The sequence below is a fragment of the Poeciliopsis prolifica genome, unplaced genomic scaffold (assembly GCF_027474105.1).
Source record: "Poeciliopsis prolifica strain line A6 unplaced genomic scaffold, Auburn_PproV2 SCAFFOLD021, whole genome shotgun sequence".
Taxonomy (NCBI): Eukaryota; Metazoa; Chordata; class Actinopteri; order Cyprinodontiformes; family Poeciliidae; genus Poeciliopsis; species Poeciliopsis prolifica.
Genome location: NW_026562396.1, coordinates 8,492,250 through 8,508,306, shown reverse-complemented (window position 1 = coordinate 8,508,306; position 16,057 = coordinate 8,492,250). Strand labels below are relative to the sequence as shown.

Genomic DNA, 16,057 nt, shown 5'->3' with positions numbered 1-16,057 from the left:
AATTGAGGCCGTTTTGGTCTGGACATGTGACGAAGGCGACGGCTTCACTTCCCCTCATGAAGAAGCGACCGGTGGGGTGTGTGACGGTCGAGGCTTTGAACAGGCCGGCCTGACACAGACATCAGTGAGCTGGGTGCTCCCGGGCTAAAGACGGGCAATAATTTTAATAATCTTCCCTGACATCATCATCCTCATTGTCACCTAGCAACTGTCCACTTAGGGAAGCGCAACAGAAGCCTGTCAGGGGCTACCCAGAGTGTGTGTGTGTGTGTGTGTGTGTGTGTGTGTGTGTGTGTGTGTGTGTGTGTGTGCGTGTGTGTGCGCGCTAGCTGGCTACAATGCAAATGCCATTATGATCAAAGTGACGCCGTCAACCTTTTCCACATCCACAACGGTATTTACCTCGTTAAAGGAAAAGGACGCCTGACCCTACACCAGCAACATGTCCAATAAGGTTGGTAGTAAGTAGTTGCGAGGAAATAAAAGTACAAAAAAGAAAGTACATTTCTAATTTCAAATGAATTTCTGAAAGAAATAAAGCCTCGGTTGAACAAAACCACGCAACAGTGTCATTATTTATGAAACCAGAATCACGCGGTAATGGAAAAGCTGTGCAGGACAACAAAGCACCTCCCTGTCCCCCAAGGCACCTCACCGAATGTGTTAATCACACACGCTTAATTAACTGATCATCAAGGTTTACTACCTCTATAGGAGACGGAGCTTCGGCCATTTACCGCTCTGGATTATGCAGATGAGCTTTAATGCAATACTAAAGGAGGGAAAGACATTAGTGATGCCTTAAGAGAAGAAACTGTTGCCCATCAATCCGGGAAGGGTGATAATGCCATTCTAGACAATTCGATTGCCATTATTTCACAGGGAGACGCCTCATTCACAAGTGGAAAATGTTTTCCCACAAGTGAGTGTCCCAACATGTTCATCCTAAGATCTGGCAGCGAAATGCTCAGATGGATAACGAACCCACCGCTGACACCCCCCCACAAAAAAACTACATCTATGTGCCCACAGGGCTCAGTTAGCATGCTAACGTTCACAATAGAACAATTAAAAGAAACAGACTGAACTCTCAAGAGTAAGTTTTTAGGGTCATGCGGTTGCCTTCAAATTATCAATCTGACTTTAGTGTCCTAAAAAAAGAAAAAGGTTGTTGGACCCTAATGCATTGCACCAGGTTTGGGGAAAAACTACACAGAATATCAGCTGAGATTTCTCCTCCCAACTGTGGTGGAGGTGGAGGGCTGGCTTGCAGCTAGAAAACTCCATCGAATGTCTTCAGACGTCTCACACAAGGTCATCCGTCCACCAGCGAAAGCTCAACCCAGATTGGGTAATGAATGAAACAATGACCAAGAACAAAACACCACAAGAAAGAATGTATGGCTGATCAGAATCAAGCAGAAACAACCTTTGCTAGCCCACAGCAGGGGAACTTGGGTGCACCAATGCTATGTGAAAGCATGCATGTTGAAACAATGGTACAGTACATGTACATTTATGGACAGAAAACAGCAACAGACATTAAAAACGGCTGTAAACACTTCTAGAGTTTGTTTGGAGGACTGGTGGCCGTAGACTCAGCTGACAGGAAGGATGTACAGTAACGCTCGTTTGTGCAAATAGGACGAAGGAGTCAGTCCATAAAGGAGTCTTCTGGTTCTGCTGCAGCTACGTTCATGGGTGCCTCTGACATTGTCCGACAGTGAAATGTTGTTTTCGACAGAGTTCCTACACGACCTGCACTAGACGGAGGGGAAGCCCAGGACCCAGCTGGCCTTCCTGTTGAGACCTTCAGGGAGCTGGACTGAAAAAACAAAAACTGGAAAACCTTAATGAATTGGCAATGCAAGAATAAAGTATAATAACCCTCCAATTCCAGCTCACTCTCCTGGATTACGCGTTCAACCGTAGTCAATCATCAAAAGATGCAGTGTTCAAACCTCTGGTCGTCTCCTGGGTATGTTATCATTTATTCTTATTAATATCAACACGCATGAGCGACTTTGAGTCCGTCACCACTGCGCTGAACGTTCAGGGGATGAAAGCGGACAGTGAGCCAAAGCACGTCCCAAACGTTTGTTTATTTTCTGTCTTGTGCAGGCAAATCCATCATCTGGAGGGAAAATTAAAACAAAGGCGGCATTTAAATAACTTTCATTAAATGTTGATGGGCTCCATTACCTCCACCAATCACCTGGCCAGATAAAAAGAGAAGCAGTTGTCTTTTTTTTAATGTCAACGTGCATAGCACACACACACCCACACACACCCACCCCCACCCACACAAAAGGGACCAACCTGGGAATATTACTCAGACTGAGATGCCAAGAACATCTGCTTGTATGACAGCACCGCCTAACTAGTATTTTCTGCCTCAGTAACAGGCAAGATTAAGTTGTCAAATAAATATTACTGCTTTTTGGTATGCACATTATACAACACAACACCAGACACACACACACACACACATCACACTGCAGACACCGAGACAGTCTGCAGATCAGGAAATAAGTTTTAAAAGTAAAGTAGCTCATTGGCTTTGGGTGCCGTAGACATGCGACTGATGCAAATGTGTGTATTTGCAGATAAATATATATATATATATATATATATATATATATATATATATATATATGTATGTATATATATATATATATATATATATATATATATATTATATTTATATATATATTATATATATATATATATATATATATATATATATATATATATATATATATTCATATGTAGTCAGAAAACAAACTTGGGTAGTTTGTGACTTGTAAGCTCGGTCTGACTTATGCTAAGAGGCCAAATGTGTGTTGAGAAATAAGCCCCCGCATCTTAAACGGCTAGCATCAGCATGAACTTTTGATATAAGTCAGGATAGATTCAGACTTCTCAGCTGCTTGTGGGAAACTGTGACCCGGGATGTCAAAGCTGAAATGAAGACTCATCACACCATCTGTTACTGTCCAGGTCCAGCGAGGCGTTGTGGATCGCTTCGGACGGCGTTCGGCACAAGTGATTATTTCAGCTGTCAGCCCGTTCACCTCTGACCTGAACAAACGGATGTGCTGTCTTTTCTTGAACCATTCTCTGTGAATGTGAAGAGATGGTGGTTCATAACAATCCCCCCCCAACATAATAAGCGTTTAATGTAACACTCAGACCAGCCTGTTTGGCACCAACCATCAGGCGGCAGTCATAGTGATAGAAATGCTCTCTCTGTCTTTGGCTTTCTGGTGCTCGGTTAGCATTTCAGCTAGTCATTATCAGAATGTTGAGATCCCTGAATGCGACGTGATTGGCTCCCTGGGATTGGCTGTTTTGGTACTTGTGATATTAAGCAATGCTGTAATGAGTAAATATGTAGGTAGCATGGTCAGAATGTACATTAGATTAGATAGATTAGACAGACAGACGTCTAATTTTTTATATTTTACCACCTTTCTATCCAATTAGAAGTTTAGATAGGCATCTTTACTTTTATTGATGCTTGATGTCCCATCCTTCTTTCTTGTAGAGAAGACCTGTCCTGACAACAAAAGGCGGCCAGACCCCTCACAGCGTTAGCCTAAGCTGGCAGCACCAGACATGCTGAATAGAAACTGTCCATGGCTCAACAACTGGGAACTGCAGAAGGCAGCGCACTCAGGTAAAAGACAGTGACAGAGTTCTTCTGCGTGTTTACTGCTGGAAAATTGGGGAATAACAGCCTGTCATACGGGGACACATCAGCCTTTGTTAAAGAAATTACTTTGCTCTTCACCCAGCTCTCTCACGCCGGGCCTCGTGCACAAATTGTCCATTTGGCGAGTGCAGTCTAAATGGAACTGCGTCTTCGCCGTGTTGCTCCGCCGCGGCACAAAGAGGCTGTGGCGGATAGGAATCCAATTATCCGAGGCAAATAATTGATGTCTCATTTAAGACGTGCGACTGTTGCAGCAGTAATGGCAGTGGCACAATTTTCCCAAAGCCAGTCTCCATCAAGCGCATCGCGGCCTGTTCAACACTAACTCATATACATCCGTGTACAGCGCGAAGTCAAACGCCGCAGATCATCATAAATCTTTCGACGGCGCGGAAAACGCGCTGGAAGAAAGAGTGTTTACTCACATGTAGCGCAGGTGTGGGTTCTGAGCGAAGGCCCGAGGCTGGATCACGTGCAGATTACAATTCATGATGGTCCTGAGGAGAAAAAAAAAGATAAGGAACAGATATCAAAAAGGAACTGGATTTACTTTTTCTCTTCCCGTCGTTTTTTTATGCGGACATTTTCAGCTCCAAGCACAGACTCTCATCATACCGCTATCACACACACAGCAGGGGGGTCGGGAGGCGGCTGGATCTCTCGTCCCTTATCCAGACTTTCCACCATCATTTTGTATGGTTTTCTCCTTTTTCTATTTTTAGAGTCAAGACAACGCTCATACAGAAATGCACGTAAAAAGTATCTCCTCGAGAAAAAAGAAGCACCTTCATGTGTGTCAGCTCACACATGTCTCAATCTTTTCTTCATCTTCACATCCTAACATCGATTTGCGTGCACAACGGGCCGAACCGAGCCGAGCCAAGGACCACACAAAAGTTCACTTTGAAGCACCCGGTGGTGCAAAGTTTGCAAACTCCTCTGTCTTCCATGCAAACGGGGGGAATTTCTCATCAGAGGTGCAGACGCTCTGTCATTGTGCCGACTTGTATAGGAGTGAAATAGTAATGAAATTAAACTAATCCCCCATCTGCCAGAGAGGAGACCCAGTGGAATTCCCATAAGGGCTTTCTGGATCTCCCAGCGCCGCAGTACGGGAAACGCTGTTCTCAATTGTAATGACTTCTAATCTTGTAATCACAGGTGCCTCGTTCCAAAGAAGTCCTTGACATCCTTGACATGACCGAGCGCCTCATAAAGCACGGAGCTGACTGCACCCAGCTGCTGGTGCCGATTACTATCCCCACCCCTCAAAAAAAATCCCATTGTGCCATTCTGGAGATTTGCGTCCCAGAGACAATCCAGAGGTCATTAAGTAGGTCTTCCAGAAAATCCTGAGGTATATTCTACAGTAAAAAGTAAAATCCGATTTTTTCCAACCGTTAAAAGCTGGACCACCATGCTAGGCCACCAAAACAAGGGATTGGCCAACGTTTGCAGTGAGATTGTCAGGTATAATGAATTGTCAACGCCGATCGCATGAACGGAGAGGTTGTAAATTGTTTTAAAGTTCTGGATGAACATATTTGACTGAAGAAAAATGTGAATCTCTGGATGCAGGGTTTCTCTCTCTGTATTTTTAATACGCTTTTAGAAACGAGGCATGAGCGCTTTTAGTTTCCTATTTTTCCAAGTCTCCACCTCACGAGAAAACAGTCCCCCCGTGACTCCTCACTAGCTCAGACTAGCCAGCAGCAATTAGCAACCACCTGGTTGCTAATTGCACATCTCCTGAGCTCACCATAGGAGCTGCTGATGTGGTATAGATGGCATTTTTATAAAAAATGACGGAAACAGTTACATAACTGTGTTATTAAATGGCTCTGTGTCTGAAAAATACATAACTCTCCCCCTTTAACTAATTTTACAATAAAACCTATTTAATTTCTTATTTTTCCATCAAATCTAATTCTACCTAAATGGCAGCTAGTAGTCCTGGGTTATGTGAGAAACCCGACTGTTTCAGTGTTAATTCAAAGTGAATTTTAATGTTAGACTGATAGAAAATGAAAGCACAGAGTCAGAACCAATCACGTTAGATCTGCAGGAGGCCGGATATGATTTGCCCGTAATATCAGCCTACTATTCTGAAGATCTGGTCCATCAAGAGCGCACCATCTCCTTTTCTCGTTTTACTCCTGTGGTGGTGGCGGTGAGAAGGTAAACGTAAAAAAAAAACAAAAAAACAACACAACCATCCCTGACTCTCCCCGGGTTGGCTCCTTCGCGCAGCGACACAACATGAGGAGCCCCACGTCCCCCGGATGAGGCTGCAAAGGGAGGCAGGCGGTAATGAGAAAAATGCTAATTTGGCGGTGGAGATATTGCACTTGGCCTCCATGATGAGGGATCAGGGGGAGAGGCCAGCTCCGACTGTGGAGGGCAGAGAAGAAGATGGCTCTTTGAGTAGAGGTGGGAGGGTTGGAGGGAGTGGAAGGGGGATTAAGTGGAAGTCTGAAACGCACGTGGCTGGAAAGTGGGCGGGCGCGGAGCGAGAAGGCAGCGTCACCTAGCTTTAAAAAAAAGAAAACGTGAAAAGATTAGCCATGAAGACCCTTAGCTCCTCCAGGGACGCTTGATTCAATTTCCACTGCTTTCCTTTTAGCGCCATTTCATCAGCTGTTACCCAAAGCAGAGCAGCTTCTCAGTGTTTGACTGGCAAGAATTAAAGGCTTCTTTAAACTTCAGCTCATGTTAGCGACAGAAATACTCCCTTCAGGCGGCCCTGCTCACTCAACCAACATCTTCATCTTCTCCTTATCAGCCATTTCAGAGGGTTTTCTGAGCCAAATTGCTTCCGTCATTCATGCCACAGCGAGCTTGATGTTAGGATGGGGTTAGGCTAACGTAAAGTAGCGCATGTGAGGTGGATGGAAAATGATGTTTTGTCTTTTTTTTTTTTAAATATATAAATAGAAACCCGAGAAGTGTGGAATGGACACTTTTTTTATCCCCATTTATTCTGTTGCCTTGAAACTAAGTCCAGTGCAAAACAAACTGCTATGTGAAGAAACCCAAATATCATTAAACACTATCTTTAATTTTTTTTTTTTTTTCAGAAAACCTAGCAGAAACTTTTCCGTTTTGCACTTCATACGCTGGCTGGAGGAGCTAAGCTAGCTGGAGGAGCTAAGCTAGCTGGAGGAGCTAAGCTAGCTTGATGATTGTGACTGGCAGTCAATCAGACAGATCAGTATGGCAAATAAGCTTTCAATCATTTATTTTTACTTATGTTTTATAATGATAAAAAAAACATTACATTTTGTGTTTTAAAATATATATGTATATAAGCATATATGATTTTGTAAGTTTGTCAGAAATAACGGCATCATGAGGGGACATAGGTCAATAAAACATTGTGGAGGAATTTAAAGCTGTCCGAAACAATATTATAAACCTCAAACATCTCTGTTTGCAGAGTTCAATGCTTCATGCCGAAATGGAAAGACTATGGAGAATCAAAAGAGTGACAGGAACGAAGCCATTTTAAAAGAACAGCGAAGACAAGTTAGTTTGCCACAAACGCAGCAGATCTGTGGGAGAAGATGATCTGATTGGATCAAATGAAAACTAATTATCTTGGTCAAATGGAAAAACTCTGTCGCCGTGTAAGAAATCTAATGCTGCTATCAACTTTTACAGACCGTCTCCAGTGTTAAAGACACGGTGGTGGCAGCCTCATGGTACGGTAGACGAAGTTAGAAATGTTGTAACCTTGAGAAAAAACCTTTTGATGCGTAAAAATGTTAGATTTGGGTGGAAAGCGTCGACTGGAGTCACAATGACATTGCTTCAAAGCATATTGATTTGTTAAAATGAAATGAAATTTGTGACAGGATGTAAAATTAGACGTTTCTGGATGACATCCACGCAATCTGACTGAGTTTTTTGCCGTAAGACGAATGGGTAACAAAATTTGTCTCAATTTGAGCAGGGACATCCTGCAATTGGAGGAAAAGTTTCTTCTACAAAGCACTGACATCAAAAACAAAAATATGCCACAATTTTCAGACCAAGATAACTTTAAAACATCAGGCAGTCAAACATTTGTCTCATGACACTCTAGAATTATGGACCTCTCGACTCCGGGTGATATGGACTTTAAGTTTTATCATGATATTTTGTGACCATGATGAAAATGACCAAAAGAACCGTTTATCACTTCCTTCATAGGTACCTGTCTGCGTAATTTTTCACTGGAATTTATCGTGACAACAATGAATCAGCACTATCGTTTATCACGATAAACGATACGATAAATGGTTCTACTTCTGTCCCCCTCCCTATCCAGCAATCAGGTCTGGAACACACACACGCACACTCACACCACAAGATGAAAGCATCAGCACTCACAGTCTCTGCAGTCCGGTGTAGAGCTCCATATCGACGTCTCTCAGCGTCTGCAATCCCGTCCAGTTCTCTATGTGTCTGAAAAACAACCAAGAAAAAGAGGGACGGTAAATGAGACATACCTCCTCATCCGAGGGAAAGAAAGAAAAAAAAACAGAAAAGCAAACAAAACCAAGAGACATGACGGGGGTGAGGAAAACTGCTTTCCCAAGTCCCCCGCTGCAAATTAACTGGCTGCGTTTTGTCAAAAGTTTTTGAATCCATATTCATTTAAACTGCAATAATTGGAACAGCTCTGACAGAGTGCTCTCTGCTGCCCTCTGATAGATTTAATTGCCAAGAGGCAGCTTCTGAGGCTTAATCTATGTAAGGGGAAGTGGGAGGGAGGAGAGGACCAAATAAACACTGCAGATGGCTTCACTTCTGTTAGCACCGTCAGACTCTGCAGTGAAGCGCTTTCTGTTTGCTGGCGGGACAAGAAAAGTGCAGTTCATGCCTGTAAATTAGCTTGGAGGGGGGGAGAGGGAGAAGGAAAGCAGCCATTGTGGAATTAAACTGTTTCTTTTTTTGTTTTGTTTTTTTGTTACGGTTCCAAGAGGGACGACATGGACCAGGGACGCCGTCTTTTAACAGTGAATGAGCGAGGAGACAGGGAAACAAAACGAAGACGTGTGGAATTGTTTTATTGCCTTAAACGGGAGAAGGAGACGAGGAAAGAAAATGGCGGCCTGATCCAGGAAACTGGAAACTGAACGCAGTGAGCAGCGCCGTTATAGGAGAGTTGCTTAAACGATCCAGTTTCAAGCTCACGGGAACATGTGCGGGCCGAGCCCGGAGACGAATAATCAGATCGCTGCTTGTATTTTTTGACAGCGCAGGGGGGGAAATTATGTTCCGGCGATTGTTTTTGTCAAAACCTATGTTTCCGTGTTGTCTGCTGGAGCCTGGGCATCTGGTGTACGATGATGAAGCGGGAGCTGAGACATCACATCGCGTTTGCGTGAGTCAGGAGCTCCCGGGGCGGATCACCCACTTTTCATACGGTCCAGGAGGACGCGGCTCTCCCTGATCTGAACTTCCTAATATATTTGTGCTTTGGTTCTACTGCACTTTAAAAAAAAAAAACAACAACAACAAAAACAGGCCGTACAGTTTCAGCTGCACTATATCAGTTCTTGCAGCTTCTACGGTTGTAGAAACGTCTGCGGATGCAGTGACATCTGGTGGCACAAACTGCTAGTTGCGGTCAAACGGTGATTATTGGTCATTTCCAGGCAGTGTTTTTGGCCTGAAACAGCCAAACGGCAGCATTCAGCTTCTACGCACCAGAAATCTGGAGCAAATCTCCAGAAAACGGCAAAACAGCCGAAACACCGAGTTCCTTCAACAGCCGTCTGTTTAGAAATGCCTCTGACTAGCAACAGCCAGAACACTGATCAACTCATCCGATCATGATGACGGCCTTAGTTGGACTAAACACTCAGGCACTCTCAGAGGCGAGAGTGCCTGAGAGTGTGAAGGACCCGTAACAAAGAGCATCATCCGACTCAGACTGAGCCGCTTCACCCACAGATCCTTTTGTCGTCCTTGAAATCCTTCTGAAGGTTCTGTCTCCACTCAGGCGTAATGAGATCAGGAAGCGAAACCTAATTGTGTAGATGCTCAGCAGATTGCGACCGATCTTTACTCCGACGTATAGAGGAAACGGACGCATCGCGCTAATTCCCGGCGAATCGAGCAGGAAGCCGAGGGACGCGAGCAAAGATGATTTCAATCGCCAAATGAGTAACAAACAATGATAATCAGAGCCAGTATAGACAGTAGTTTGTTTTCTTTTTTTTCTTTTTCTTTATGGATACAATCATACTTTCACTGCGGGGGCACTAATAGCTGACCCGGCAGTACAAATGAAATAAAACAGTGTGGCAGCTGAAAGTGCCTCACATTGGCAGCGACAGTGTTGCTGAGATCATTTCTAGAAGGAGGGGATAGAGGGGGGGGTGCAGGGGGGCCACGGCTCTAAAGGCAGAAGGTGATAAATCTTATCCGCTCACAGAGGATGTAGCTTTACGGCGCATATGCTGAAGGAGACTGGGACCAGACCAGAACAGGGATGATCCACATTCTGAGACGATAGTATAATAATAGCATCACCTTCCTAAATTAAAGTCTTTTTGTTGTTGTTTTTTATTTTTGTCAAATGTGATTAACCCCACCCCCCTGCCCTAAATCATTTTTTTTATTTTTTTTAAACAATTTTAGCAAACATGACACACCTTTACTTTAGGAAGGTGACGATTTGCATAGCATCCCTTTGGACAAAAACAAAATCTACACACCTTTGATTTTTTTTTTTTTGTTTCTTTACATGAAAAAAAAAAGTCAAATCAAACAACTCGGCCAATTATTTTAGGAAGGTGACAGTATAATACTTTATTTGTATAAATTTAAACTAAATGGTGCTATGTGTATGAAAAAAAAATAACATCATCAGTGACAAAAATCCACAAAACATATATAAAAATCAATTAAAATACATGCCAAGGTAAGGCAAAATGAAAGAAATTCAACCATGAAAAGCCTTAGAGGATCCCGTCTGCTGTGAGGTGTGGATCTAACCAGGAGACGTACAAGTGGCAGTTTCCGTTTTAATTTCATAATAGGTGGAGTTTTGTGTAAAGCTATGGTTTCTTTCTGAAGAGATAAAAAAAAATGCAAATTTTTGAAGAAGTTTTTCATAAAACTGTCAGCCATGCAGAAAGACTCTCATTTTCCTGGAAAGCTGCCTGCCTCAGACGGGGCTGAACGGCAACAACAACAGGAACAAACTTCCTGTTTTTTTTGTTGTTTTTTTCCCCCTCTCCTCCATGGTAGCAATATTGCTAGTGACAACCCAAAACATCAAATTATGGTTCATACAACCTGGTTACATACGTTTGGCCAAACTTCAAACAGCCCAACAGTGAGAGCAACAAACGGCGACGTTAGCTGAACAGTCTGCATGAATTTGGAAATATTCTATTTGATCTCAGGCCTGGTGCGGCCGTCGTGCCGCTCCGGCCCCGTGGAACTACGATTCACATGTGTTTTTTTTCCCGGCATGCTCCGACAGCGCTCCAAACGGAGCACTGTCGCGTCGCTAAACGCTAATACATCGATAATACAAGTTCACCTTCTCAAAGACCACTAAACTATGAATTTGTACAGAAAACTCCACACTGTAACTGTTTTGCATTTTAAACGTCCAAAATGAAACGGAACCAAAAACAACAGCAAAAAAAAAAATAATAAAATAAAATAAACCACACAAAACTGAAACTGGTTGTTGAGTCTCTAAGCAAAATTGCTCTTCATAAATTTATTGAAGATAATTTATTGTGTGATTAATTCCGATGTGTGTACACTGAAATAATTCAGAATTAAAAAAGAAAAAAAAGATGGACCTACACCAGATAGTGTCAGACCCAAGCCGATCACCCACAATCCCTTGTTCCAAAACCAGATTGTTAACCCCAAATTAGCTGCCTTGCAGCCCATGACCTTATTTTTTAAATTTTGCTGCCAAAAAAAAAAAAAAAATAAATAAATAATCACACATCACACTCAAAATGCAAAATACTAAATTTCTCATAAATTTCCAGAAGTTGCAACGCAAACATTTGTCCTTTTTTGTCTCAAACGGGGGAAATCAGGTCGCTAGCGAACCAATAGCATCTCGTTGTATTGACTTTCTAACAACCATGTGGCAGGAGGAGCTGAAAGCAGGAAAAAATGCCCTGACAACAGGGCGACTTTTATGGTTTTGGTTGTTTTGTGCCAAACCTTTCAGGTTTGTGACGCTGAGCTGTGACACATTACACAGAAACACCGCGAGTGTCATGGAGGGTTTTGTGGTATCAAAGGGTCTGAAGTGCGCAATGAAAGTTTAGTGAGTGAAAGCAAAACTTACTCCACCACAGATTCCTCAGTAAAACAGTAAAATCCCTCAGTGAATGACTGAACCTGAGAGAAAGATGAACGCCGAGGAGGGATTGCTGATAATACAAACAGGAAGCAGCTGGGAGGGAAGGAAAGCAGGCAGACTGAGGGACGATGAAAAATTAACACAGACGCAGCTGAGCAGGAACTCAAAGCACCAAGAACCAAACAGGAAAAAGTCAAATTAACATAAAAACGCAAGACACAGAACATGAGAACGATTTAGTAAACGACATGCAACAAAATTAACAAGTATAGAGCAAAATCTTTAATGTGATACTCGTGTCTCCTTCTGTTTTTATGATCGTTTATGTTGGAAGCACAAAAATGATAAAGTCAAACTCAAAATGTTTGTCATATTCAGATCACACGCTACAAAAGCCACTTCATGTCAAGTAACACCCCACACTTCGTGGCGCCCTGGGCAGAGAGCCGCATCACGCAGAAAGAGAATACTTAGTGGAATTCAAGTAATTTCTCTCTTATTTTTCACAAATTAGCATAACTCTGAAAACCGCTGCACCTCCATGAAACTAATAACTCAGAAAGTGCAGACAAGAAAAACAGACCGAACTGGCCTGATCATTAAGATTCATTGTCGACTTTATTGGATTTAAGATTACATCAGAGGTTTGGACTAAAAAAACACACACAAAAAAAAAACGGAGAAAAGGAAAAGGAATGGAAAAGAAACCAAAGATAAATTAGGGCCTTGTTCATAATAAATCTTGCCACAGGGCAGCCAGCAGCAGTAATATTAAATGTCATTACTTTCCTTCCTTCTGCTCCTCGCAGACTGATGAATTCAATTTAAACGCGCGAAAAGGGGGGCTGTTTGAATGGAGACGTATGGAAGGTCTGAAAAGTTTAGGCAAAACCTCAAGAAAACAGCCACAAAATAAATAAATAAGATTAGCAGAAGCAGATATTATTACAAGATGAAATTACGGCCATATTTATGAACAACTTGTTGCGGTGGGTAATGCGGCGCATTTAAACCGTTTGTCGGTTTCGCGTTCACGGTGTGGAATATTTTACACCCACAGAAATTTAAAACACAAAAGCAGCAGCTTGTGTCAGGAACGTCACAATTCATGCTGTATTATGTTTCAAATAACAGACGCAAAATTACTATATGACAAGATATATGCCTTCATATTCTTTTACAAAGGCTTCCTGCTCCACGATACAATTCGGCACGATCCTCATTTTCGTCAACAGCCCAAACACAACACCTCACACGCTCTGCTACGTGGTTGTCCATGGCGCGCCCAAAGTGTGTGCGGATTAGGCTGTCGTGAAAAAATAGAATAAAATAAATGAATTAGATGTGAATAACAAAAGCGCTGCAGCGACACCGGAGCTTTCAAATCTCAGTGGGAGTCGGATTGAGATGTAAAATTGAGATCGTTGGATCTCGATGCCAATCAAAGCAGGAGGACTCGTCCAATCAGCGGGCGAGTACGATTATTCAACGTCACCGATCGCAGTAAGGTCTCTTATGTTCCAGAAAAGAAGAAGAAGAGAGATTAGGGACAGCAAGAAAAAGGAGAGCAGGATTAGAAACAGGAAATAGTCCGTCTTATGTCTGTCTCCTGTTATCTGACTTCAAATAATTCGTTCCGGGCTTTTTGTGTTTTATGATCCTGTTTTCTTAAAGTGCCCCCCTCCTCTCCCCCAAATGCATTTCCTGCACACGAGCGCATTAATAACCGCTAGGTGGAAGGAAACGATAGCATCGGAACAAAGCGTTCAGGCGGATGCATGGGCCCTGCTCGCTCTCAGACGCGGCGCCTCTCGAATCACAGCCATCTTCCATCTGCTTCGGAAAATGGCCTCCGACGAAGTAGAATGTGAACTGGGTGGTTCGGTGCCGGAGGAGAGCGCCCTGGAACCAAACAGGAACAGATTCCATCTCAGCGACGGCCATCTGTCGTGTTGGAGGGGCCTTGGGCGACACAACGAACCCCTACCTACCTGCTATCTTGTCCCGAGCCCTCCGAGTGTAATCGACAGAAAAAAACGCCGCCGAAGAAAATAACAACCAGCCACCCAGAAAACTGAGTACGCTTAATATTATACCAACTCTGTTTGGATGAACATAGCAGAAAAAGGAGTCGTTAATGCTGACTGTGATGTGATTTTTGATGAGGCAGAAGTAGAAGTATTTGCATTTGGGCAAACATTGAAGGATTTTCTTCAGGGTTAGACTATTTTCATGCACTAACAACTCATTTTTAACTTCTGAATGTAGGATTGAAGTTAAATGGTCGACAAAATAAAAACAAAAAAACTTTGTATTCCACAGAAAGAAAAAAATCTGAAAAGCGTGGCCTACATTTGCAATGTTGTTTTTTCTTTTTCTATTTCACGCGTCACATAAAGGAATTCGGTTTCTATTACGAATGTGCGCATATCTGTCAATAAAACGCTGAAAAACATAATATCGCCATTGCGACGTTTGCATGAAATCAGAAAAGCGACTAAGGTGAGGTGAATGAGAAAAAACACGCCTTAATCATCATTATCCAACTACTTCCTGTCATCTTCGTGGTTTATGCTGCCGCTGGTAACGTCCTGTTGTTGAGTGAACCAATTTTGATTGGTTCACTTGGCAACGAAGTAAACCAATCTTAGTTTACTGAAATTAAATTGCGCAAATTGTCCGGTCAATGGAAACACGTTGCTCATTTTTAACATAGTGATTAGTTTCAGATCTTCATCGGGCAAAATTCATCTCACCAGAAAAAAATGTATTAACTGTATGGACCCTAATCTTCCTGTTTTTCTGATATGGCTACTTTTTCCATGTTTCACCTTCGTCCCTATGCTCCCGCTCTAGCTACAAGTATGTGAATTTTTTGGATTCCACCGTAAATTTACACTGATACCCTGAAATAAAATCCATAGCAGGCAGTTTCCTTCAGACACCTCCAAACAGTAAACCCTCTCAAAATGAAATGGTTGAATATTGTGAATTTGTTGTTGACTAAATTAGAAATAAAATCAATGTAAAAGCCTAAGCGGGAACGTTGGAGCCCATGTTGCTGTAAAGCTACGCTGCCGTGATGAAATCAGGAAACAGCCGCGGCGTTTTCAGGGCACGAACTGTGAGAAAACTCCATCTGAGGGTGACTCTTTCAGCAAGGCAGCAACCTGAATCTGACATCTTGTAGCACAAAGAGATGGCTGAAATGAAAAAAATAAAATTGCTTTTTAAAATGACCGGCATTGAGTTCTGGCCCGAGTCACACTGGGAACCTTTTGAAAGAGTTGAAATCTGCCATTATGGAGCCCAAAGTCAACCCAAAAGAAGAAAGGCATGTCAAGCAACCTGCCAACAGGTGAGAGGATTTGCCAGCTGCACGGATATTTAGACTCTTTTCATTGTTGCGACACAACACAAAGAAAACAGGTGTGCTTGCTGGAACAAAACCAGCAGTACTAAGGTTACAGGACATAAAAAATAGTCCTTTCTTTGCCATTTCCAAAGTTGTGTGTGAAAAACATAAAATTATGTTTTTGTATATATGAGAGTTAATTTCCATCCACTTTTCCTTACAACACACATCTGCACAGGCAGACATCTCTTTCTCCACAGCTTTCTTAGAAGACCCACTACCGCATTTCTGTCCAGCTGCAGTCTGGAAATTGACTAGACCACCAAGATTATTCTTCTTTTTGTTGGAGACCTGCTGCTCTGTTCGTGATAAATGTCCTGTTCATGACTCACCGGTGGCAACGTGCAAAACGTCCTGTAGCTGAAAATAAGTGCAAATCATCAACCCTCCACCTCTGTGCACTGCTTTTCTGTTTTCTCCCACACGCCTGAAGTCAATGGGTGATTACCAGGCTTCTGCAGAGCCTGATGGGATGCGACCAGTGGAACCAGTTGTGAAGCAGAGACGCTTCTGCAAACACGCAGGACGGCGTTTGGGGCACCGCCGGAGTAAAGGCCTCATCTCTCCAGTCTTTATTGTCCCAGAGAGGCTTGCG

The 16,057-nt window shown here is 42.8% G+C and overlaps 1 protein-coding gene across 3 annotated transcripts in view; it reads right to left on the bottom strand.

Annotated features, from left to right (window-relative positions):
* ntrk3b (neurotrophic tyrosine kinase, receptor, type 3b) overlaps positions 1-16,057 on the bottom strand; it is a 234,833-nt gene that overhangs the window by 184,419 nt on the left and 34,357 nt on the right. For all 3 annotated transcript variants that reach the window (XM_055044969.1, XM_055044970.1, XM_055044971.1), the window contains exons 2-3: positions 8,087-8,161; positions 4,141-4,212 (exon numbers count right to left, since the gene is read on the bottom strand). In XM_055044969.1, the coding sequence (XP_054900944.1) occupies positions 4,141-4,212; positions 8,087-8,161 (147 nt within the window). The remainder of the gene's footprint in view (positions 1-4,140; positions 4,213-8,086; positions 8,162-16,057) is intronic.